At 33.7% G+C, this 27,139-nt stretch overlaps 1 protein-coding gene and 1 long non-coding RNA gene across 4 annotated transcripts in view; both read left to right on the top strand.

Moving 5' to 3' along the window:
* Positions 1–27,139, top strand: part of mmut (methylmalonyl CoA mutase) — an 87,931-nt gene that overhangs the window by 18,643 nt on the left and 42,149 nt on the right. For 2 of the 3 annotated variants that reach the window (XM_087297763.1, NM_001099226.1), the window contains 1 exon segment: positions 25,393–25,508. In XM_087297763.1, the coding sequence (XP_087153889.1) occupies positions 25,393–25,508 (116 nt within the window). 3 annotated transcript variants of the gene reach the window in all.
* Positions 16,122–20,693, top strand: LOC147839456 (uncharacterized). The gene is made up of 3 exons (XR_015519213.1): positions 16,122–16,209; positions 19,064–19,249; positions 19,554–20,693. It is a non-coding gene; the product is annotated as an uncharacterized LOC147839456 (long non-coding RNA).

The raw sequence follows: 27,139 nt of genomic DNA, 5'->3' as shown, positions 1-27,139 counted from the left end.
AACAAAAAAATCTATAAGATTTTTATCCCACATGATTTTAATTGTATTATTTTTCTATTTCTAAAGATGTTTGGTGAGTTTAATTTGTTTAAATGCACTAAAACATATTACCTATATATATATATATATATATATATATATATATATATATATATATATATATATATATATATATATATATATATATATATATATATATATATATATATATATATATATATATTTATATATATATATATATATTTTTTTATTTTATTTTATATTATAAGTTTGAAACCTAACTTATATTTAAATATCATTTTCTATATATATATACAGTTGAAGTCAGAATTATTAGTCCCCCTGTTTATTTTTTCCCCCAATTTCTGTTTAACGGAGAGAAGATTTTTTCAACACATTTCTAAACATAATAGTTTTAGTAACTCATCTCTAATCACTGATTTATTTTATCTTTGCCATGATGACAGTAAATAATATTTTACTAGATATTTTTCAAGACGCTTCTATACAGCTTACAGTGACATTTAAAGGCTTAACTAGGTTAATTAGGTTAACTGGGCAGGTAAGAGTAATTAGGCAAGTTATTGTAAAACGATGGTTTGTTCTGTAGACATTCGAAAAAAAAAATCAAGTAACAATCAAAATAAAACAAATAAGATTTTCTCCATAAGAAAAAAATATTATCAGACATACTGTGAAAATTTCCTTACTCTGTTAAACATCATTTGCGAAATATTTAAAAAAGAAAAATAAATACAAACGGGGGCTAATTATTCTGACTTCAGCTATAAATATATTAGTGCTGTCAATCGATTAAAAAGAATAAACCAATTAATAGCACCTTTTTTGAAAATTAATCGTGATTAATCACATTTAAAAGACTGAAATTTGTAATTTTGGCTATACAAACAATTGCACTCATTGTAAAGTTGTATTGCTGTGAGTTAAGAAAGTTAATTATAAAGTAGAAACAATTTTACTCAGTCCTCTTTTATTCAGTCAGTTGCTAAGACAGTCCAGTCTGTTGACATTATCGGAGGACAATGTGGCCCTTTTCTTTTGAATGATGCGAGCTGAGTGTTACGCAATCTCACATATCTGACACATTTGAGGGCTGATGCTGAAAGACAGAGAAATGGGCTGTCTTTGACAGCTCGCAACTTCATGTCATTTTCTGAGTACATGTACATGGTCACCAATACTCTGATTTTCATATGATTAAGATAATACTCTCATTAAGAGTCTACCATGTGAGCAGCGATTTTTGTCTACCTTAAAGGACCACAGAGTCACGAAATGTGGAGGTGTAACATGGTTGTGCTTCTCTTATGCCTAGTTCAGACTGCGTGATTTTAGCCCCGATTTTGGCTCGCCGACAGGTTTTGAGAAATCGCCGACAAATGCCTGAAATCACAGGCAAATCGCTGCTCGTGCACGTGAGTGACAATCACACAGTATGAACTTTCAAAGACGCGATCTGAGAGAATCGCCAATGAGTCGCCGATGCCTGCGAGATATTTGGCATGCTAAATATCTGGAGCTGTCGGCGATTCAAATCATGCCGTGTGAATTGAGTTTTGACTGAAAATAACATCAGCCATCGCCTACAGCCAATGAGAGAGCAGCATTCACTTGCGTGTGTGTGTGTGTATACCTGCTGCAGGCCAGCGGGAGGCTGGGGGAGAAGTTAAAAGCGCTCTTTTTCGGTTTATTTGAACCCACGAAATGGAGGAAAAACTAGTGGAGGTTTAACAGGACTCTGGAGCAACCGTGTCTGTTTGACGTTTCATACAGAAAGAAATTAGTTTATTATCAACGTTGAGGAGAAATGGCTAATTCCCTTTAAACCCAGGTGAGCAAACATGTACATGTTCCCATTAAAAGCTTCTTTCTCATTATGTAGTTAATAACAAAAGATATACTACGTGTTTTTGGCTGTGAGACGTAGTTTGGACAAAGTTGTCAGCGATTCTTCCTATAGTAAAGTCATGCAATCTGAAAGTCCCTGTCGCCGATCCATCTTGCAGTGTAAACAAAGCAGCGACGAAACGCAAGCCCAGATAGTCATGCAGTGTGAAAACATCTGTGACACGACTACTTTGAAAATCATGCAGTCTGAACTCGGCATTAATGAGTTATGGGTGTGTTTTGAGCATAACCTGCTTATGCTTAAGATTTGTTTCAAAACTGTTTCTAAATTTAGTTCTAATTTCCAGCAAACGAATAAATGAACAATAACAACGAAGTGTGGCCAAACAATTGAGTTGTATCCAAATACACTACCTATTCTTATGCCCCATATGGGGATGCAGATGTCTCAAAAATCGACAGGAGGACAAATCTAAACTTGTTTAATAAAACAAATATAAATATGCATATAATATATAATACTGCTAGTAATAATGACAACAATATACAATTGCAAATTGTCATGAATAAACTGAAAAAAACGCCCGGGGTGAGGCATGGAGGCTGTGTTTTTTTATATTTATGTAGAAAATAATATATATATAAATATATTTGTAAATTGCTGTACATCCTGTGTGTATTAAGCAATTTGTAAGCGTTTGAACTCGCATAGGTGCTTAAGAGCAGCTTTTAGTTGGTGAATGGTGCGGTCTATTTCAGTTCCTCAAAATAGCAACGTGCCAACAATGCGCCCTAACACACCTCCTTTTTAGACCAGCACATCCTTGAGTCCACAAAGTGGCACAAATGGATTTGCTATTTGCACAGCATAGTGCAAGATGTGAAAATTACAGTTGCGTTGGTCTGTAAAAAGCAGCAAATCATGCCAAACACACCTTGCGCCTTTTTGAGCCAGGTGTACGATAGTGCCCATAGTATCTAAATATATTAAGGGTTTTTATATTTTCCTATTTTCCAGTTTTTTTATTATTATTATCATGGTTATTATTTTGTTTTTGTATTTGTTGGAAAGAGGCATTAAAGTTTCTTTTGCATCTGTTCCTCTAGTGCAGTTTTGTCATGTCTGTTTCTGAAAGCGTCAATACTACATGTTAGCTTGATAAAAACATTGCAGCCATTACAAGAAGTGATTGATGCACCCGAGAATTGAATCTGAGTGGAAGAACTATATTTACAGAGAGCATTTGAAGTGATGTCTTTTCATTTAAGTAGTAAATAGATTAGGAGCTGTTCACAGGTGAATGGATGTTAAGGAAGATGGCACTTTAGAGTTCTCTCACCTGCCGCGCAGACATGTACTGTAATCGCTCAAGCAAAAAATGGAACTGAACTAGTCCACACGTCCTCTAAATGCTTGTGTCAATGCACTCTTGGCAGATACTTTTCAAAAGCACTGACATGGAAAGCGACGGAAAATCAGCAGCCCCCAGAGAGGTTTTTTGACTGTAGGGTGTGTTTTAGGGAGGAATCCATTCATTTTAGGCTCAGTAGTAGTATTACGCCCTGTCTAGAAAATAATGTGATTTGTTATCTGTGTTGTCAGTCTGACAGGCTCCAGAATTAGATTTCTGAAAATGCAATGGAACACAATTGAATAGAATAAAAGCTGTGTAGAGAAGCACCAACATTTAAGTCTGATTTTAGGCTTCTTGCAACTGTGAATCGATATAGAAGGGAATAAAAATAAAATAATCTAGACATTTCTGAACTACATACATATTTCTCTGCTTGGCTTTAAAACATTTCCATTGGTCTCTGTAATAGAAAATAATTGATTATGATCGTTTAAATATATTTTATAAAATGTTATTTTACATAGTAAATATTGTTCAATACATATTGTATATTGTCATCGTCATGGTTAAAATAGCATTGGTAGTTTTATTTAGTTTTATTAGTATTAATATGTTTGGTTTTAAAATAAGGTTGATTGTTTATTCCATGTAAATAGACTTTGTATACATGATATACATTGCATTTTTGATGTTATGGCAAACATAAACAATTCCAAGTCTGTTACTGTATGTGGGTGGCACAGTGGTTAACACTGTCGCCTTATAGCAAGAAGGTCGCTGGTTTGACTCCTGGCAGGGCCAGTTTGCATTTCTGTGTGGAGTTTGCATGTTCTCTCCGTGTTAATGTGGGTTTCCTCCGTGTGCTCCGGTTCCCCCCACAGTCCAAATACATGCAGGATAGATAAATTGGATAATTAAATTGGCTGAAGTGTATGAATGTGTGTGTAAATGCCAGAATGTATGAGTGTTTTCCAGTATTGGGTTGCAGCTGGAAGGTCATCCGCTGCTTAAAACAAATGCTGGAATGGTTGGCGGTTCATTCCGCATGTTTAAAATGCGAATGTAGTGTTTTCAATTGTGTGTGTTATTTTTGCTAGGCATAAAAATTCTAGTTGTGTATTTAATCTAGTGGTGGGCCATTATCGGCGAATTTTATCTGGAGTTTAAAAAAATATATTGCCATTGATCTATTCTCAAAGTGGAGTTCGGAGCTGGGTCTATTCTACGCAGAATTGTATTCCTGGCCGAATTGCACTGTAGGTGGCGAGAACGAGTCATCTAACCTGTGTGTATTCCTACTGTGAAATTACCACATCAAACGTGACGTGCTAACATGGATGCAGTTCACTAGAGGGAATCTGATTAATGTTAGCTCCACACCTAACTATCAGGCTCCTGTAGAGTTTATGCGTTCAAGTAAAACATACAAATAAAATGCATCGGTTGCGTTTTAAAATGAATTACGGTGATGAAAGTCAAACCGATGAGCCGTCTGACAAAAAAGTGCCCTTCTGAAGCAAATGAGCAGGATGCCCTTTTAGATCTTTCACTTACTTCGAAGACACTATTGACTATGCTTATATAGACATCTGCAATCTAGTTATTAGCCTTAATAAGAATAATATAATATATAATAATTTAATTTAAAGGTGTTTACGTGAAGTGCTTTCATGTAGGAGTTTACTGTAATTTTGGGCGACTTTAACTGTTTGAACATTTCATTCATGCCCCATGACAAACTGGGGTATTAGACGCAAATTAAGAGTAAGGACTGGTGAGAGTGTTATGGACTTTAATAACACACGGCAAACGGAAAGCAAAAAAAAAAAAAACTTCCGCATTCAGCTGTGTGTGTGTGTGTGTGTGTGTGTGTGTGTGTGTGTGTGTGTGTGTGTGTGTGTGTGTGTGTGTGTGTGTGTGTGTGTGTGTGTGCGTGCGCGTGCGCGTGTGCGTGTGCGTGTGCGTGCGTGCGTGCGTGCGTGCAGTGCTTTACTGACAGCCGCGTGTGTGGCTCTTGTCGGAAAATATGCCGAAAAGTCTTACATGATGGTGTTTACTGTTTGCGGTGTTTACTTCAATATTGCCATTAATATATACATACTCCACATGTCTTAATTCCATTTCCAGTTCAGTTGTGACTTTAGTCAGATTAAGGTAATCAAAAATTAGCTGTTTTGAGCTTATGTAGGCCTACAGTTCAAAATGTATGTTTAACTGAATGAACATTTTGTAAACACAAGTACTTCTTATTGAACATCATTTATTTTCATCACCAATTATCACAGTACAACAGTTTCTCAAGCAGTTTGTGATGCATTTTGGAAACAGGAGATGAGCCCCTGGTCTAATGCGCTACCTGGCTTGAAAAACCCATTCTCAGAGACTTACTTTAGTCATTATTTGGGTAGCACACATATTCTGAATGCCTTCAGCAGACTTCAAATGAGCCATTTTAATCTAGATTAATTCCAAGATTACAGTGAGATTTAATAATTTAATAATTTTATTAGTCCTAGATTTAATACAGAAGACTTTATGGTATTACAGTACACCCAGTAAGGGGGTTTTAGTAAGATTTTACCATATTATTATTATTATTATTTTTTGTTCTTACCATATATTAATTTACTTTATATACTGTTAATGTTTACATTTAAAACTGCTAATAAATATATACCGTATATATATATATATATATATATATATATATATATATATATATATATATATATATATATATATATATATATATATATATATATATATATATATATATGCTTATATATGCTTATATATATATATATATATATATATATATATATATATATATATATATGCTTATATATATATATATATATATATATATATATATATGCTATATATATATATATATATATATATATATATATATATATATATATATATATATATATATATATATATATATATGCTTATATATATATATATATATATATATATATATATATATATATTTCAGAAATTTTCCGAACATCTTTTCCGCCACATACAAGAAGGAAATGACAGTGCATGACTTTTAGAAGAAATGGCTTGTTATTGGAGATTATTAGATAAATTAACTCGTTAAAACCTTTTACAAAACCTATTTTTAATTCATGCCATTGTGCATCTGCTGTTTTTGTTGTTTTGAAATCTATTTCTTCTTAGACTTGTGACAGATGGCAGTCGATGTTGTTCAATATCTCTATGCACAGATGTGCGAAGTGCTCTAACCATAGCTCATTTTTTGATATGTAAATAGCCTCACAGCTGCTAACGTTGATTCCTTTTAATTGATCGTGTTCTTGAATGTAACTTGGGAATGTAGAAATTGTGAAGTATGTTAACTGAAACCCAATTCTCTTTCTGTTTGGATTAATGCATTTCCACTTGGGGGCAGTCTTTTTACATATATACATAAACACATACTAGCCGGCCACTTTATTAGATACACCTTGCATTAATACTATATACACAGTTAAAGTCTATGTGAATTCAGTCTGCTGTGAATTTTTTTTCTTTTTCAGATATTTCCCAAATTTTGTTTAACAGAGCAAGGATTTTTTTTCACAGTATTTCCTATAATATTTTTTCTTCTGGAGAAAGTCTTATTTGTTTTATATTGGCTAGAATAAAAGCAGTTTGTAGTTAAAAAAAAAAAAAAAAACTTCCTTTAGGTAGTATAATTCAGAAATATGGCATGAATTATCATCTTTATGCTGATGACATACAATTATTTATTTCTGTTGAGCCAAGAGACACTGCTGCATTGGAAAATTTGTCCAACTGCATGTCCAATATTGTGCAATGGATGACTGCAAATTTTTTAAAGCTGTTGTGGGCAAAAAACCTGAGCGAGAGAGGATTGAAGCAGAACTGTGTTCTTTAGGTTTACAATCAAAAAAAGAATTAAAGAACCTGGGTGTTATTTTCGATTGTGATCTTAATTTTAAATCTCATATTAATCAAGTTACAAAAACATGTTTTTATCATTTAAGAAATGTTGCCAAAATTCGTTCTTTCCTATCTTTTGATGATGCCAAGAAATTAATTCATGCTTTTATTTTCTCTCGGCTTGATTATTGCAATGCTATCTATACTGGTCTACCTAAGGGTTCTACAATGAAGTTGCAATTGATACAAAATGCATCAGCCAGAGTTTTAATGAAATTAAAGAAACGAGAGCACATTACACCAGTATTAATAGAATTACACTGGTTGCCTGTGCACCAAAGGATAGATTTTAAGATTCTTTTATTAGTTTTTAAAGCACTACACAATATGACACCTTCCTACATTTCCGACTGTTTAACAAAATATAATCCAAACCGTTTACTACGCTCTTCTAGTGCTGGACTTTTAGAATTTTATCCTGTAAACCTGATGTGATCTGGCGGCACTTCTTTTAGCCATTATGCTCCAAAAATTTGGAACTGTCTCCCCCTTGAAGTGAAAGAATCCCCAAGTATTCATGTTTTTAAAAAGCGTGTTAAGACACATCTTTTTAAAATTGCATATGATTAAACAAGTTTGTTAGGTGTACGCATTTTATCTATGTTGTTGTAGGTCTATGTATGTAATGTATGGTGTGTGCCTGCATATGTAAGGACTATTGTGTGTGTGATAATGTGGATATATACTTACATTTTGTGCACATGAATGCTTTTATTTCAGTATATGTGATAAGTTTTTGTGGTCTATTTTAATGCTTTTGTTGTTGTTTGTGAGGCACTTTGAGTTGCATGTATGTTGGAAAAGTGCTATACAAATAAAGTTTATTATTATTATTATTATTATTATTTTAAGGTCAATATTATTAGCCTTTAAATGTCACTTTAAGCTGAATACTATCTTGAAAAATATCTAGAAAAATATTATGTACTGTCATCATGGCAAAGATAAAATAAATCAGTTATTAGAAATGAGTTATTAAAACTATTATGTTTAGAAATGTGTTGAAATGTGTTGAAAAATTCTGTGAATCTGAAATTGGGAAAAAAGATACAGGGAAGCTAATAATTATAATACTTCTGTCTTCACCTGTATATGATCAAAACAAACACAACGTTGTTAAAATCTTTTAAATAATAGCATTACTTTAGTCAAATCATGCTAAAGTTAAGTTTATTTATCAAATATGATGTTTTTTTTCCTCAACCCATCAGTTTTTTTATGTCTACAGAATTGCTTTCCCTGTATAAAATGACAGAGCTTTCATCATAAAGCTAAGCATTTTAATACCATCTATCTAAAGGCAGATTATTTGGAGATTTAGAACAATAAATGATACTTGTATGCATTTTAGTATTCTGTGCTAGTCTTATAGATTATTATGGAAGTATAATTCCTTTGTATTCGTTCACCCAATGTCTTTATAAGTAAATCTGAGCTGCTTTATGTTCTATATTCTTCTTATAAATCAGATGGGCCATTAAAATTCTAATGCCTAAAATAATATCTGTTGCATCAAATATACTACAGTATATGCATCTGTTTAGTAGAGAGGTTTAGTAAATAAATACTACTTGCATAGCCTATTGCTCAAAAAGACTTGAATGCACGTTGCAATACTGTCATATGATGCAGGTCACACACTGAGAAGCGCAGCACCACATCTAAAAGGAAAATGTATACATTCGCTAGGCTCTGTAGATGTGTTTTTCTGATTTTCATCCGGTTGGCGTGACATTTTCTGATGCATGCTTTCCCTCATCTATTTCTCTTTCCACATCTGATCATAATTCTACCATGTGTGATATACAGAGAGCAGAGAAATACAAACGCTCAATGCAGACACAGTAATGACATACTATAATGTAAATAAGAAATAAAAAAATCACTTGTTTGTTTAGTAAAATAAAGCATAGGACTTGTTCTGTGGGATAGGAATCTTAAATGACTTTTGTTGTGATCTAGTGCTAGAAAATAAGATTAAATAACTATAAAATAAAAATAAAATTAAGTAAGATTGAGTGTTGTTGAAACAGACATAAGGAGCTACTTTTGTTTTAAACATGTTTATTTAAGGTTATCAAAATGAATGCTTTTACAGGCATTATCAAACGCAAGTTTTACAAAAAATTGTGCAATGGTTTGAAGAAATTATATTGATCTTTAAAAATAAGTAAATAAGCTAATAGATAGATGGAGGTAAGAAAAGAAAAAAAGGCAAACATCACACCATCTAGAAGTACTAATATTGGTGACCAATTAGTCACAAAGTCTCTGGAAAGGCACATAAAACAAAAATATATTTTCCACATCACAGCACATTCCTATAATATAGACATGTCATTTGAAAAAATAACTTTAAAACAAAACAAAAGGGAAAAAAAAGTCATAACAAAAGTAACAAACAAACAAACAAACAAACAAACAACAAAAGACCATTCCCTGTGAGCCTCTGACAACCCTTTTCCAAAAAACCAACCTAATTGACACACAAAACCGTTTTTCTCACATGTGAGGGCAGGTGATCTATAAAAGGAGAGCATATATTTTGAAAACTGTATGTTATCATTAAGCACAGCGGCAAGCCTCTCAAAGCTGCAAAAATCTCTCTGTACCATTGTGTCACAGAGGGGGGGAGAGTTTTTCATCCATCTAATAAGGATGCATTTTCTTGCCACAAGTAGCAGTTTATCTAACAATTTATAACCTTTTGTGTCAAGGGTTAATGGCATTGCTTGTGTTTTAGAAGGGAATCCCAAAAGAAAAAGACCGGGATCTTTTTTTAATTTCATCTTAAAAAGTGTGTTAATTTCATGTGCAACAAAGTTCCAGAATCTTGAAATGAGTTTGCACTTCCAGAAGCAATGAAAGTATGTCCCAAGCTCTGTATGACACTTAACACAAAGAGCTGGAATAGAAGGATCCATTTTATTCAATAAAACTGGCGTTATATGCAGCCTGTGTAAAATATTATATTGAGTCTCTCTAAGTCGATTACAAATAAAAGTGGATCTAATACACCTCAAAGCCTCTTGCCAGTCATCATCTATATAAACATAACACAGGTCTTCCTCCTCTTATGGGCCACTGTGTTCACAAGTCCAGAGATATTAGAGTGTAGAAAAGAATAACATCTAGAAATAAAATGAACATCATTTTTTGTGTTAGCGAGAAAACTTTCCAAACTATTAAGTGCTAATGTATCTGGTATTTGTTTTTGTTTTGACATAGATTAGTGCCATATTTGCAGATATCCAAAGTGATGTTGGCATGGAAGATCAAATTTTATTTGTAGTTGTTAGAAGGACATTAAAGAGTCGCCCTGAAACAAGTCAGATAGAATACGAATTCCTTTTATGTGCCATGTTTTGAAGAGAGGTGAACCTATGCCAGGGACAAAAACCTGATTCAAATAAATTGGTTTTAAGGAGCTACATTTAAAGATAAGTGTAACAGCTGTGACAGCTGCAGCTCTGCACAAGACGTTTGGCCATATGAGAAATAGTCGTGCCCAACTGAGCCTGGTTTCTCTCGAGGTTTTTTTTTCTCTTCACTTTCGCCAATTGGTGAAGTTTTTTCCTCGCCACTGTCGCACTGGCTTGTATAGTTCGGGACTTGTAGAGCTGCACATTAATGGATTACTCTTCAGTGTTTGAACTCTCAGCAGTGAATATTAAAACACAATGAACTGAACTGAACTAAACGAAACTGAACTTAAACTCTGAAAACTGAACTGACACTGTTTCAGTTCACTGTAATCTTCTATGTGAAGCTGCTTTGACACAATCTACTTTGTAAAAGCGCTATACAAATAAATATGAATTGAATTGAATTGAACTATGAGTCCACCTTAACAGTAACCATATACTGTGCAACATTTAAATTTCGATTTTGGCCTCCACAACGATTATGAAAGAGATAAAATGTTTATTTTGTCACATGCCTCCCCTTAAGTCTGCATTCATTTCTTCTCAAAGTAAAATAACGTACATTCACTTTTGCAGCATGAGACATTCTTGATTTAATGCTATTATAATTATTAGGTGTATTAGATTTATTTATTTATTAATGCTTTTTAAAGCGCAAAATGTGCAGTTCTGTTTATGTGCTCAGAGACAGAACAGAACATGAAAATGTGAAGTCATCTTTTAGCTCAAGGTCGGTATTTACATGTGAAAATGTGCTTAGAGGTGGAGCTAATGCTGAGTTCAGACTGCAGGATTTTAGCCCCGATTTTGAGAAATCATCAACAGATGCCTGAAATCACAGGCAAATCGGTGCTTGTTCACATGAGTAACAATCACACAGTAGGAACTATCAAAGATGCGATTTGAGAGAATCACAGATGAGCCGCCGATCAGATATTTGGCATGCTAAATATCTGGAGCTGTCGGCGATTCAAATCATGCTGTGTGAAATGAGTTCTGATTGAAAATAACACCACTGATTACCTCCAGCCAATGAGAGAGCAGCATTTACTAGTGTGGATATCTGCAGGCCAGTAGAAGGTTGGGGGAGAAGTTAAAAGCGCTCATTTTCAGTTTATTTGGACCCAAGAAATGGAGGAAAAACTAGTGTAAATTTGGCAGGAGCACCCGTGTCTGTTTGATATGTCATCTGAGCAATATCACAACCGAGTCGAAAAAAGAAAAACAATTAAGGGGAAATCCCTTCAAAGCCAGGTGAGCAAAATAAGTACATTTTCTACCACACTAAAGGCTTCTTTCTCATTATGTAGTTCAGGGGCCACCAACCTTTTTGAAACTGAGAGCTACTTCTTGGCTACCAAATATTGTGAAGGGCTACCAGTTTGATACACACTTCTTAAATTACAATTTTTCTCAATTTACTTTTAATTATATGTTGTTATTATTAATGATTAATGATATTCATCTATGTGAAGAGACACTGATCATGTTAATGATTTCTCACAATAGTTCTCAACAATGATTTAACAAGGTAAGAAACAGAAATATCAATATGCAACACTTTATTTGTCTGAAATAGTTGTAGTTTTATATATATATATATATATATATATATATATATATATATATATATATATATATATATATATATATATATATATATATATATATACATTAATGTCATTAACAAATTTTACACCAATGCAGATGTGATTTAAAAAGAATAGCTTTAAAAAGTACTAGATTTAGCTTATTGGGATGTGGTGCAATGGTGAGCTATTTTTAGAACAGGCCTGTGGGCAACTCATGTAATCCTCGTGGGCTGCCCGTGGGCACCATGTTGGTGACCCCTAATGTAGTTAATAACAAAAGATAAACTGCATGACCTGATGTGGGTTCAATGCCACTTCTCACATGTGTTTGGTAGTGAGATGTAGTTTGGACAAAGTTGTTGGCGATTCTTCCTATTGTAAAGTCATGCAGTGTGAAACCCCCTGTCATCGATCCATCTTGCAGTGTAGACAAAGCAGCGACGGAACACCTGACAGTCATGCAGTGTGGAAACACCTGTGACACGACTACTTTGAAAATCATTCAGTCTTAACTCAGCATAAGAGATTATAAACCCTCACTAAATAGAAGTCTTTAAACTACATTTCCCAATTCCTTTTTACACACCTTTAACTTCACATTGGTTTAATTAGGTCGCCACCAATATCAAAATATCAAATCTACACCTTCTGCAAAGCTGTGATAAAACAAAACTCTCTTAACTGTTTTTTTTATAAAGGGAAGGAGCTACTCTGTGTCCCACCCTGTCTTCATGTTTCAGTTGAGATTGCATCCAATTCCGAATAAGAAATACACATTTCAAAGCACTTCACAAAACCTTAAAACCATTTATCAGGAGGTAATGATGCTCAAACAATCTGCAGAGCAGTCTGGAAATGTATAGATATTTGAATTGGAAAATGTGTAGAAAATCATCTTCTGAGATTTTGGTTCATATCGACATGATAACATCACATGGCTGCTGCAGATGTGTCGATGTGACTTGTCGGTAACACTTTAGAATAGGGTTGTATTAGTTAATGTTGGTTAATGCATTTACTAACATGAACAAACAACGAACAGTACATTAATTACAGTATTTGTTCATGTTAGTTCATGAAAATACAGTTCATTGTTAGTTCTAGTTAACTTATGGTGCATTTACTAATTTTAACAAACATAAATTGGGATTATAATAAGGCATTATTAAATTATGTTGAACTTATGTTGAATGCTTTACAAGTATCATTCATACTTAATTCATGTTAGTAAATGCATTAAGTAATGAAACCTTATTGTAAAGTGTAACCGAATCGTCTGTTCTAGCACTCCCCAAAGTTGATCTATTAGATTGAGGTTTGTTGAATTTGGAGGCCTTTTGAGTTTCGTGAAAGAAGTGTCATTTTCAGGAAACCAGTTAGAGATGCTTGACATTTTGGACATGGTGAGTTATCCTGTTGAAAGTAGCTTTACATGAAGGATACACAGGATGAACGTGGTCAATACTCATGTAGGCCGTAGTGTTTAAACATGCCAAGAAAATATCCTCCACACAATTACACCGCCAGCACCCTGAACTGTTAATATATGGATGAATCCATTCTTTTATGTAATTTATTGATATTCCCACCCTACCATCTGAATGTTGCTGCAGAAATTGAGAAATTGGGTTGCATTTTTTCTAATGTTCAATTGTCCAGTTTCAGGGTTTGACGTGTTGTGCATTCAGAAATGCTTTTCTTCAGACCTTGGTTGTAACAAGTGTTTATTACTCTACTCTTTCAATCAGAGATTTTCTAGTCTCTTTCAATCAGCTTGAACCAGTCTGACCTCTTAAACCAATCTGACCTCTTCTCTTTCACATCAACAAGATATTTTCTTTACCCATCCACTTCTGCTTACTGCCTATTTTTTTATTTTTTGTGCAACTATCTGTAAGTCCTAGATATGTTCATGTGGGAAGATCTCAGTAGATGAGCAGTTTTAGAAATACTCAGCCTGTCTGGCACCAGCAAGCTACATTTAGAGTCAGCAGATCTTCGTGAGTTGCTGCCAAGTGATCAGCTGATTAGATTTTTTTCTTAAAGATCATTTAAAGGTGTAGCTAAAAAGTAGCCAATAAATGTAAATGGAAAAGACGTCATGCTGGATGCTTGCATGTTTAATTTAAGGCAGTGTTTCTAAACCATCAGAATCAGAATCAGAATCAGAATCAGTTTAGAATCATGCTCCTGGAGGACCACCAACACTGCATGTTTTGGCTGTCTCCTTTGTCAGTTACATCCATTACATGTCTTTCAGTCTTTGCCAATGAGCTGATGATCTGAATCAGGTGTGTTTGGTTAAAGAGATATGGATGAATGTGCAGAGCTGGTGGTCCTCCAGGCACATGGTTGAGAAACACTGATTTAAGGGTTACTTTATCATACACACTCAAAAATGACATATGCAGCTTGTTAAAACTAGTTATGTAAAATGAACTAAAACACAATTTTCAAAATTTTCTATTAACTTAATGGTTTTATGTTTAATCCACCTAAATTGGCAATAATTAATAAGTTAGCTTAATTTCTTCATGTTGTCCCAACACAAATCTATTTTGTGGAATCCAGCATTTTTACAGTGAAATTACTTTTGCTGCTTGTTCAAGCTACTTATTTAAAATGAGTTGAAATTGTTTCAAGTTTTTTTGGGACAACTTGATTGTTTAATGTTCAATCCACTTAAAGTTAGCGTAATTAATTTGTGTTTAGACAACATAAAGGAATTCTCAGCATTATTTACAGCATACTCTTTCTCATGTGATTTTAAAATTTATGAGTTTCTTTATTCTGTTGAATGCCAAAGAGGATATTTTGAAGAATACAGGTTGATGCCATTTATAGAAGGAAAGAAAATGGTCACACTTTACAATAAGGGTTTATTAGTTAATGTTAATTAATGCATTTACTAACATGAACAGACAATGAACAATACATTTACAGTATTTATTCATGTTAGTAAACGTTAGCTAATGAAAATGCAGTTGTTCATTGTTAGTTCATCTTAACTCACGGTGCACTAACTAATGTTAACAAGCACGGACTTGGATGTTAATAATGCTGTAGTAAATGTTCAATTATGATTAATAAATGCTGTACAAGTGTTGTTCATGATTAGTTCATGTTATTAAATGCATTCACTAATGAACCTTATTGTAAAGTGTTACCAAGAAAATGATTATGGAAGTCAATGGGACCTAGCAACCATATATATTTTTTTTCTTCTTTTGTGTTCAACAGAAGAAAGAAACTTGCATATCTTTTGAAAAAGTGAGGGTAAGTAAATTATAACAGATTTTTTAATTTAGGGTGAATTTAAACCTTTAAAATATAGATTTTTTTTTCCCCGCTTGCATTTCCAGTCCTAAGGAATTTTTAAGTCTTTATCCAAGTGTTGCTTTACATCAGGTAATGTTTTGCAAGTGGCTATTTCTCCAAGGAGGTATGAATAATTTAAATATTCCAAAAATGCCTCACAGCTGGATGTTTCAGTGACTTTAGCGCAAGTGATTTTTCTTTGAGGTGAAGCATTTCATGGTTATCACTGAAGACTGCATTTGAAAACATCTTCCTGAAACTTCCTGAAAGTACACATGTGAATAAATGATCATATTAATGAAGTATGGAAGCATTAGCTTCACCTGCCATGAACAGCACATCCATCTTTTATAAACCTAATATCACACTGCTCTCAGGTTTTGAGTACAGAGTTAAAAGACAGAAGTTAAAGAGTGGAAAATGCTTCAGTTTTTTGTTTTGTTTTTCAGGTTTAAATAGGATTTTAAATCCAGGACGTTTAGTGTGGTCTCGGGTGTTGTGTAAATATTTATAGACCACAAAATTAGATTGAAATTTGGCTGAGAGCTGGATAAGCAACTATTTGAGTATCTATATTTCAAAAAATAAAGAAAAAATGTAGAAAATGACTTTTAAAGTTGTTCAAATGATGTGTGTCAGTGCACTTTACCAGTCAAAATGAGTTTTGATGCATTTGCAGTATAGTATTTTGGTAATAATATTAATCAGTATTTCATAATATATATGAAATAGAGCTGGCGATAAAATCAATATTGGTATTTATTAACCAAACACAGTTGTCAATATCCATAATAGAAAAAGTTCAGGATGAAGTTGCGGTATGAAGCGCAATAGTTTTATTATAATGTGGCTGCTGAGTGTGCGCCTTGGAAGCAATGACAATAAACTTAGGGTGTCAGTTTGTCGTTTCCAATGGAATTGCGCATTTTCCAGGTACACCTAGTTGAAAACATCTAAACTTTTCCGAATGCCCTGTGCGCTAGAACTAGCCAAGCTGCTTTACACTTTGTATGGAGTATACACATTTTATAATAAAGGCAGTCTAATTACCTCAGACAAACACAAAGCACACGCTTGCTCTTGTCACTTCAGGTCAGAATAAGGCAAGGCAAGGCAAGTTTATTTATATAGCACATTTCATACACAATGGCAATTCAAAGTGCTTTACATAAATAAGAATAAAAGAAACAAGTAAAATAAAAATAAAAACAAATAATAAAAATGCGTAAAAACAAAACAAAACATAAAAACAGGTAAAATGTGATATAAAAGAATGAAGAAGAAGAGAAAAACATGATAGTGCAATCTGTCGGACGCAGCACAGTGCTCATTCAGTAAAGGCACAGCTAAACAGATGTGTCTTCAGTCTTGATTTGAATGTGCCTAATGTTGGAGCACATCTGATCATTTCTGGAAGCTGATTCCAGCAGCGGGGGGCATAGTGGATAAAAGCCGATTCACCCTGCTTTGACTGAACTCTTGGAACTTCTAGTTTATATGATCCTAATGATCTGAGTGATCTGTTAGGTTTGTATTCAGTGAGCATATCTGTAATGTATTTAGGTCCTAGGCCATTTAGTGATTTATAGACCAGTAATAATACTTTAAAATCTATTCTGAATGTAACTGGCAGCCAGTGTAAAGACCTGAGGACAGGTGTGATGTGCTCTGATTTTCTGGTTCTGGTTAGAATTCTGGCTGCAGCGTTCTGGATGAGCTGCAACTGTCTGACTGTCTTTTTAGGAAGACCAGTGAGGAGTCCATTACAGTAATCCACCCTGCTGCTGATAAAAGCATGAACAAGTTTCTCTAAATCTTCACTAGAAACAAAGCATCTGATTCTAGCTATGTTTTTGAGATGATAGTATGCTGATTTACTGACTGCTTTGACATGACTGTTGAAACTCAGATCTGACTCAAGAGTCACACCAAGATTCTTGACCTTATTTTTTGTTGTTTGACCTTTAGTGCCAAGGTACGCATTTACCTTGAGAACCTCATCTTTGTTTCCAAACACAATCATTTCAGTTTTCTCTTTGTTTAACTGAAGAAAGTTTTGGCACATCCAATTGCTCATTTCATCAATGCATTGGCAGAGGGTGTCAATGGGGCTGTAGTCATTAGGCAGTAAGGCTAGATAGATCTGAGTGTCATCAGCATAGCTGTGGTAGGAGATTTGGTTCTTTCTCATTATTTGGCTCAGAGGGAGCATGTAAAGGTTAAACAGGAGAGGTGCCAGAATCGAGCCTTGTGGGACTCCACACGTCATGGGTGTCCACCTCGACCTATGGTCACCTATACTGACATGGTAACCTCTACCTTCAAGGTAAGATCTAAACCATTTGAGGACCGTGCCAGACAGCCAAACCCAGTTTTCCAGCCTATCCAGAAGTATGCTGTGATCGACAGTGTCAAATGCAGCACTGAGATCCAACAATACCAGCACTGTTATTTTACCTGAATCTGTATTTAGGCGTATATCATTGATTATCTTTATAAGAGCGCTCTTTGTACTGTGATGTGCTCTGAAACCAGATTGAAAATTGTCTAAACACCCCCTGAAGTTTAAGAACTTGTTAACCTGGTTAAAAACAACTTTTTCAATGATTTTGCCAATGAAAGGGAGATTTGAGATTGGCCTGTAATTGCTCAATATGGTGTTACCCAGGTTGCTCTTCTTCAAGAGGGGTTTAACAACTGCAGTTTTAAGTGAGTTTGGAAAAATCCCTGAGAGAAGTGAAGCATTTACCACTTTTAGGAGATCCATTTCTAAACAGGTAAACACCGTTTTGAAGAATGATGTGGGGAGCGTGTCAAGACTGCAGGTTGATGTTTTCATAACTTGCACAATTTCTTCTAAGATTTTGCCGTTAATTGCCATGAAATCAGACATAATGTCTGATTTCTTAAGTTGTGGTTGAGCTTGTTTGAATAACAACATAACAACATATGCTATAAATGCCGTAGAGCAGCAGTGAGGAGATTGTAAATAAAAAAGAATGTAAAGATGTCCCCAGAGTGGCTTTTTGGTTTCTTTTGTTGTGCATCCCAGCCACTGTCTCCCCATTTAAAAGATTTTTTAGAATGTGGTAATGCTGTCATTCAACTTCACAATTTGTAATGTTGCTGTATGTATTTGAATAATGATGGCTGGTTCTTTTACTTGAAAGCTCAGATTTGATTTTCATAATTTATGTTGTTTTTAGAGTTTGAGGTTTACTGTATCCTTATTATTCACTACTTACAGATGTCGATCTACCTTTACCATTGCACACACTTTATATCATTGTATTAATCAAGTTTGAGAATATCTTTAATACTATTGTTTTATTATAAAGAGATCAATTATTTTGTTTAAATATTTTTGTTTTTGAATATTGAAACTATTTGCCTCAGCTATGTTTGTAAATTAAAATAAAGCGGTTTAAATAGGATTGGATTAGGATTGTTAAAAAAAAATCAATAATTATTGACATCGAAAGATATGAAACATGATATTGTGATACTTTTTTGCAATATCGCCCAGCCCTAGTAGGAAATTTACTGAATATCTTCACGGAAAAGGAATGAATTAATGAATGAATGATTTTTAGAAAGAAAAAATTAGCATTTTGACCTGTGCAGTGTATTTGGCTTTTAGTACAGAAGTTAAAAAGTAAAGAATGCTTTTTTTTTCTTTTTTTTTTTTGGTTTAAATAAGATTTGATCTCAGGTGTTTGTGTAAATATGTATGGCCCTGGACCACAAAATTAAATTGAAATTTGGCTGAAAACTAGATAAACATCTGATTGAATATCTACAGTCTAGGGCAGGGGGCGGCCAACCCTGTTCCTGGAGAGCCACCTTCCTGCAGATTTCAGTTGCTACCCATATCAAACACACCTGAACCAATTAATTAGGACGTGAACACCACGTGATAATTACAGACAGGTGTGTTTGATATGAGTTGCAACTGAAATCTGCAGGAAGGTGGCTCTCCAGGTTGGCCACCCCTGGTCTAGGGGTTCAAAAAATAAATAAAGTTAAGTGTGGTTTCAGCTGTTGTGCAAATATTTATGACTCTGGACCACAACATTTTATTTAAATTTGGCTGAAAGCTGGATAAACAGCTATTTGAATATCTACTGTCTAAGGCAGGGGTGCTTAAATGTTTTCTTTTGAAGGGCCAAAAACCAAACTTGATTGAGAGTGGTGAGCTGAAGGTAAATATAGCAAACTCTGTTACATTAAGGTTGCCTTTGGTGATTTCCTGATTTATATAATTTTTAAAAATAACTAGAAAACATTGTTTTATATTAACTAATGCAGTATATATGCACCAACCCTTGCCATCATTCTCATTTTTAATTTGATCGATTTGAAGTTGTCCAAATGATGTGCGGTTCTTTACAAGAAAGGGGCCCTTGATTGGCTGAAGAATTCATTTGAAATGATGCCAGGAAACACCCCTTTGCATTTTGCTTTTGCATGTCGGTAAAGGGAAGTATTCCTTTCGACACTGGTGCTAACTGGGAATCAAAGTGCCTGTAGCCCAATCAGAATATTGAATAGCTCTGTTTTAGTCACCCATAAGAATGATCAGATGTCCCAATTTTCCCAGGAAAAAAATAAGGTCTCTTATTTTGGCACTACCATGAGAACTGTCCAGTCAATGGTAGGCTAACCAAGCTAATGTAGAACAAAAAATAATATTTAAACAGTCTTAACTATTGATTAACTTATACATGATGTAGTAACAGATGCTGGGATAGGCGATCATCCTGAATAAACTCATAACTGAAGCACAGTCCAGAAACCGGCGCATGCCAGCACAATCTTTTTATCACATAATAACCGAGACTGGTTTTGTGGTCCAGGGTAACATCTATTGATTTGACCCAGAGCTCTCAAACCTCAATAAACTCACAACCACCAATTTCTATGCAAATTTTGAGATACTGGATAGAAGATACAAGACGGAAATACCAAAATATGCATACATAAAAAAACTAATTATGCACTCTATTGAAACATATTGCACATAAACAACAATGATAACATTAACCAAATAGATTCCTCAGTGTGAATCTAAAAATTCATAGGCTTTTGACTGATCTGATAACTGGACAACAATTTCACTGCACATAGTTTCAAATGTTGATTCAATTTTGAAATATCTGAGCAAAAAAAAAACATCTTCAAAATGATTTTGTAGTCTCCTATTGCGTCCGCTGCTTTGAGGGGCAACCCATTTATTATGGATGAAAAGGTGCAACAGTGACTTTCCCAGTGGATTTATTATAGACCTGTTGCACTTGTACGCATTTCTGGCTAACCTTCATGATGCTCCGCTCAGGCTTTGGTTATCAGTGGATGTCACCCTGAAGTTGTCCAGAAGATGCAAGGAGGTGGTTTCAATCAGAAACTCACCTATATTGGCTTTGCTGCAAATGTTTGAAGCTGTCTATGTTCTTTGATCTTGAGGGCCCTCGGTGGGTTTTCTCATGTGTATTGGTTTGTTTTTGGAGAGTGGCGGTATGTGCATGAGTAGACCAATTAGTTAACTTCTCTGATATTATCCGCCTCACAAATTCAGGGGTTTTCATTTCTTTATTTTCAGGAAATTGAACTTTGTCTACTTTTTTTTAAACAATAGATTGGTCAGAGACTTTATATGGATTTATTTGTTGCATGTGGAATTTGCGGGAGGAACATTCTTTTTTTGGAGAGAATTTGATTGGAGAAATCCCAACAGTCCTGTAGTGCAGGATGAGTCATCAATAATTTTTGTCTGTTTTAAAGTTTTTTTTTTTTTTTTTTTTTTTTTTTTAGATTGCAAATAATTTATCCTTTTTCCCCTAAAAAAGTATAATTACCTTTCAGTTATTGTTTATTTCATGTAACTTTTGGCCATTGGATTTTCCTTTTCGAAAGAGATATTGATTAATAGTGTAGATAAACTTGACTCTGTATTCAACGTCTTTACAGTTTCAAACACTCTCTTAGCATGGAAAGATGTGGTAAAGTATTTAAATATTCCTTATGTTCTTTCTTTAAAATCTCCTATTTCGTGTAACCCTGATCTACCCCCTGCTATTCAAAAAATTTTTTTTGATCATGGAGACTAAAAAGAATTTTGGAATTAGATCAGACATTTGACAACAGGAACCTGAAATCATTTCAGTTATTAAACCAGGATTTTGATTTACCAAATAACAACTTGTAAAAAAATTCTGCAACCATGACATTTTCTAGAATTGTCCCGTAAGGATGGCAGAATACGTCTTGATCTTTCTGACATGGAAAAAACAATTGTATTCTACACTTTTTGTATTCTCATCATTTTTTTTACTCAATGTTATCTAATATAGGGTGTTCTTCCCTCACTTTCTTGAAATTTAAATGAGAGAAAGACCGTGGAACAAAGTTTAGTGAAGAAGAATGGCTTTCATTCTGTTCTGGCATACTTTTCGAAGGGGCCTCAATATCAAACCACAAGCAAACATTTTTATTCTTTAACAGAACTTATTTAACACCAGTTCATCTAAATAAGATATTTCCTAATGTTTCCCAGTGTTTTTTTTTTTTGTTTGTTTGTTTAAATCCAATGTTGGTACTGTGATGCATGTATTCTGGGACTGTGACATGATTAAATCACACTGAACTGAGCTGAACTGAACTGAACTTAAACACTAAAAACTGAACTACACTGTTCCAATCACTATGACCATTTATGTGAAGCTGCTTTGACACAATCTATATTGTAAAAGCACTTTACAAATAAAGCTGAATTGAATTGAATTAAGACATCCTGGAAAGAAATTCACAAATTAGTTCAGAAGATTATTGGTAAACCTTTTGCCCTATCTCCAGTTATTTACTTTCTGAATTGTAAAACTGCTCTACGCCTTAGTCATGGACTAGAATCTCAGTGAGGTTCATCATCTTCAAAGCAGATGACCTGATTGGTGGTTTGCGCCATCACTGTTCATCATTGTGCACAAGAAGGAGCAGTAACTGCCTCATTGTGGACATCGTTCAGGGATGACCTATTAGGCTACTGTGTATATACAGGGTTCATACAACCATGGAAAACTTGGAAAAGTCATGGGATTTTGACATGGCATTTTTTAGGCTTGAACATTTTTTGGAAAAACAGAAAAACCCACAAAGTTTTGGAATAATCAGGGAAAACCGATATCTGTATGATTCTAGGTTATTTACTTTTTTTCTCTCCTTGGCCAATCACATACTCTCACATTATTAGTGCGGTTTAAGCATTATCTACATCAATTTTACATAGATATAAATATAAAATGAAACTAAATAGATTGCTGCGTGTTTTACAATATGCTGAAATAAATTCAAACATTTTTTCTTTTACCACGCATTTGTAGACATTGCATGAAACATTAGGTCATGAAAATTTACTTGAAAGTCTTGGAAAAATCATGGAGTTTTAGTAGTAAATATGTGTTTGAACCCTGTATATAATATAGTCTTATGATGTGTGCGTATGATGAAGCCGCTTACAATATGCAAGATTATGAAATTGTTTTGAATCCTGCTCGGGTATGCACTTTTTCGACGCTCACATTTTAATGTCACGACCACGTGCGCTCTATGTACATTATAAATAAAGCCAGGATGCAAATGTTATTATTTTCTGCTAGTCATCTGAAATCGTAGGTTTCCTCTGGGTGCTCCCATTTCCCCCACAGTGCAAAGACATGCGCTATAGGTGAATAGAATTAACTAAATTGGCGGTAGTGTATGTGTGTGAACGAGAGAGTGCATGGGTGTTTTCCAGTGGTGGGTTGCAGCTAGAAGGGCATCCGCTGCGTAAAACATGTGCTGGATAAGTTAGTGATTCATTCCGCTGTAGCGACCCCTGATAAATAAAGGGACTAAGAAAATGAATGAATGAAAGTGACATTAAAAATGAGCCATTATTTGATTTTTGTTTTAAAATTCAATGACGAAAATTTAAATATGAGGCATTTTTCTTTTTCATGGTTAAAAATTGACAAGCAAAATTTTTAAATGGTTTTATTTTATTTTATTTTAAATTACCAAAAAAACAAAAACAAATCACCAGAAAACAAAAATGAAAAAAGGCACATTGTTTAATATTCCGAGCCCACTTATTAATGTCGAGACAATGCTGTCATACACAGGTGATTATTGTGCATTATTTTTTTCAATCAATTATGTTGTTATAACAAGATGTTTTATCGTGATGGGAAATATTTTCCCCATTTAATCATCCTACTTTGTGTTTAAGAGCGCCAGTTATAGGCTATTTTTATTTAACATATAATTTACATTTACATTAATTCACATACAGTTACATTTTCAGCATCATTTAGCCTTTGGTTTCACATGATCTGCTGATGCTGATTTGTTGAGGGAACATTTTTCATTTTTAATGTTATAAACACCCAGGCTGCTTGAAATTAAAAAAAAAAAATTTTCAGGATGGATATATATATATATATATATATATATATATATATATATATATATATATATATATATATATATATATATATATATATATATATATATATATATGTGTGTGTGTGTGTGTGTGTATATATATATATATATATATATATATATATATATATATATATATATATATATATATATATATATATATATATATATATATATATTCATCCTGATTTTTTATTATTGTTTTTATTTCAAGCAGCCCGGGTGTTTTTAACATTAAAAATGACAAATGTTCCCTCAACAAATCAGCATCAGCAGATCATGTGAAACATATGTGATATATATATATATATATATATATATATATATATATATATATATATATATATATATATATATATATATATGTGTGTGTGTGTGTGTATATATGTATGTATATATGTATGTATGTATGTATATGTATATATATATATATATATATATATATATATATATGTATAAATGTGTGTGTGTGTGTGTGTGTGTGTGTGTATATATTCATTTATTTATATATATGTATATTTATTTATATATATAAAAGTTATGCTGAATAAAAAGTATAAGTATACAATTATGTTTGACTTTTGACACATTATTTAACATTTGTGGCTAAGAAAAAGCTTTTAAACTTTTTTTTTTGGTGGAGCCAGTTAAAATTTTGGTAGGGCAAGTAAAAATCTCAACCACTGCCCAATCGGCTTGTAGAAAAAATCATTGAACCCTGATTTTTATTATTATTATTATTATTTATAATTTTTTTTTGTGCTACTTATTAGTATATGCACTTAAATGTACAGTATTTGTCTAAATGTTTTAGTTGAACCAAATCAAAATTCCTAGTCATCTCAACTTGCATCAATCAAGCTGACCAAAATATTAAGTCAAACTTTGTATAATTTAAACAATATTAGTGGAAACTTGATAAACTAAATTAAAAGTTAAAATAAGATTAAAAACATCTTTTTGTCATATAATTTAGTTTTTTTTAATGTGAATAAGAGCCAGATTTATTACTCAGAACGCATGCGCACTTGGTAATGAATTTGACTCTCATTCACATTCAAGCTACTCATTATTCCAGTACTCAGAATTCCAGGATATTCCTAGAGATGATGTACCCGCTAGTTTGTCTTTAATGAACATGTGCTATAAGATAATGTAACGCTTCCCCCGTGAGCTTCCATTTCTATACGGCTGATTATCCTCACCACATAATGAGATGAAAGGAGCCCATTAAAGTGCCTAATTTGGACCTACAGGGTCGTGCACAGACAATTGCAAAGCTGCTACGCTTTATTTCAGCTCCAGGCGTTCAGCATTAGCCTTCATTATTTAGGCTGTCCGACTGATGCTCTTTCACACCATCTCTTCCATGTCTCCCTATAGGCTCTGAGGTCATCGTGGGGGTCAACAAATACCGCCTGGAGAAGGAAGAATCTGTCGACGTGCTTGCCATCGACAACACAGCTGTGCGTAACAAGCAGATTGAAAAGCTGCAGAAGGTTAGTTTCCCTCGGGCGATGATTCACAGGGTGGATTTTTTGAAGTCTAAGGTTTTCATCCATGTTGACGCGATCTGAAATCGTCACGTATAAAGTCCAATCGAGCACTCTGTGAAGTTACCTAATCGCAATCAAGGGCTTCTGTTCAGTTTAATCCTGCACTTGAAGTGTTCCACTGAAATGGCTATAATTGATCTTTTTTTTTTTCTTTGGAGGCAGAGAAAGTGTCATTATTGTGTTTGTCATTGCAGTGCTGTAATTATTATTTCTCTAAATGTTAAAAGGCAAAACAAAAATTCAATACAGTGTCAGAGTTATTAGTTAACTCGAATTAGAAGCATAACAAAACCAAGGGCTTCAATTCAAGCCAGCATTGGAAGTATTTTTTTGAAATGGAGGTTTTTTTTTTTTTCTGAGGCAGAGAAAGTGCCATTGTTGTGTTCGTCATTGCAGTGCTGTAATTATCATTTCTTTAAATGTTGAAAGGCAAAAGAAAAATTCAATACAGGTTATTATTTAACTCAAACTAAAAGCATAACAAAATTTATTTTTTTGGTGTTGTTTTTTTTTTGGAGGCAGAGAAAATTTCATTGTGTTCATCATTGCAGTGCAGATTTTAAAAGTTAAATGGTTAATGTTGACAGAGAAATATATACACATAGTGGGTATGGAAAGTATTCAGTAGTGATGCACTAATATGGATTGTTTGGCCGATTTCGTTAAAGGTGCAGTAGGTGATTGTATTCTGAAATATTGTTTGTTGTCCTGGTTGAAAGTCTCTTCACATTCCAATAGTACTGATTAAAGTAAATGATCTAAATGTATTTTTATATTCTGGGTAAGGCATACTGTACACTACCTGACAAAAGTCTTGTCACCTACCCAAGGTTTAGGAACAAATAATAACTTGACTTCTAGTTGATCATTTGGTATTAATAGTGGCTTAAATGAAAGGCAAAGGCCTCTTGATTACACTTGTTTTACCAAAATAAAATATGATCATGCTTTGATTTTTAATGATTTAATTAGCACTGTATTGTCTGAATTTGCTCAGACAAAAGTCTTGTCACTTAACAAAAATAATGTACAGTATAGAATATAAAGTCATGCTGCAGTGAAAAAAGAGTTACTATTGTGTATGACTCCAATGAGCTTGGAGGACTGCATCCATACATCTTTGCAATAACTCAACTAACTAATTAATAAAGTGGTCTGGAATGACAAAGAAAGCGCTCTTGCAGGACTCCCAGAGTTCATCAAGATTTTTTGATTCATCTTCAATGCCTCCTCCTTCATCTTACCCCAGACATGCTCAATAATGTTCATATCTGGTGACTGGTCTGGACAATTCTGGAGCACCTTGACCTTCTTTGCTTTCAGGAACTTTGATGTGAAGGCTGAAGTATGAGAAGGAGCGCTCTTTTACTGAAGAAATTGCCTTCTGCCAATTTTTTAAAATGATCAACTAGAAGTCAAGTTATTATTTGCTGCTCTTACAACTGGGATTGACTGCAAGACTTTTGTCAGGTAGTGTATATCAGCATTGGAAATATTTCCCTAAAATGTTCATAATTGATTCAGTGAGAGAAAAAATGTGTTGTTGTGTTCATTGCAGTGCAGATCTGTAAGCT

Source organism: Danio rerio, chromosome 20 (genome assembly GCF_052040795.2).
Source record: "Danio rerio strain M-AB ecotype USA chromosome 20, GRCz13ab, whole genome shotgun sequence".
Lineage (NCBI taxonomy): Eukaryota > Metazoa > Chordata > Actinopteri > Cypriniformes > Danionidae > Danio > Danio rerio.
Note: the sequence above shows the minus strand (reverse complement) of the source record. Positions and strands in the feature narration are given on the sequence as shown.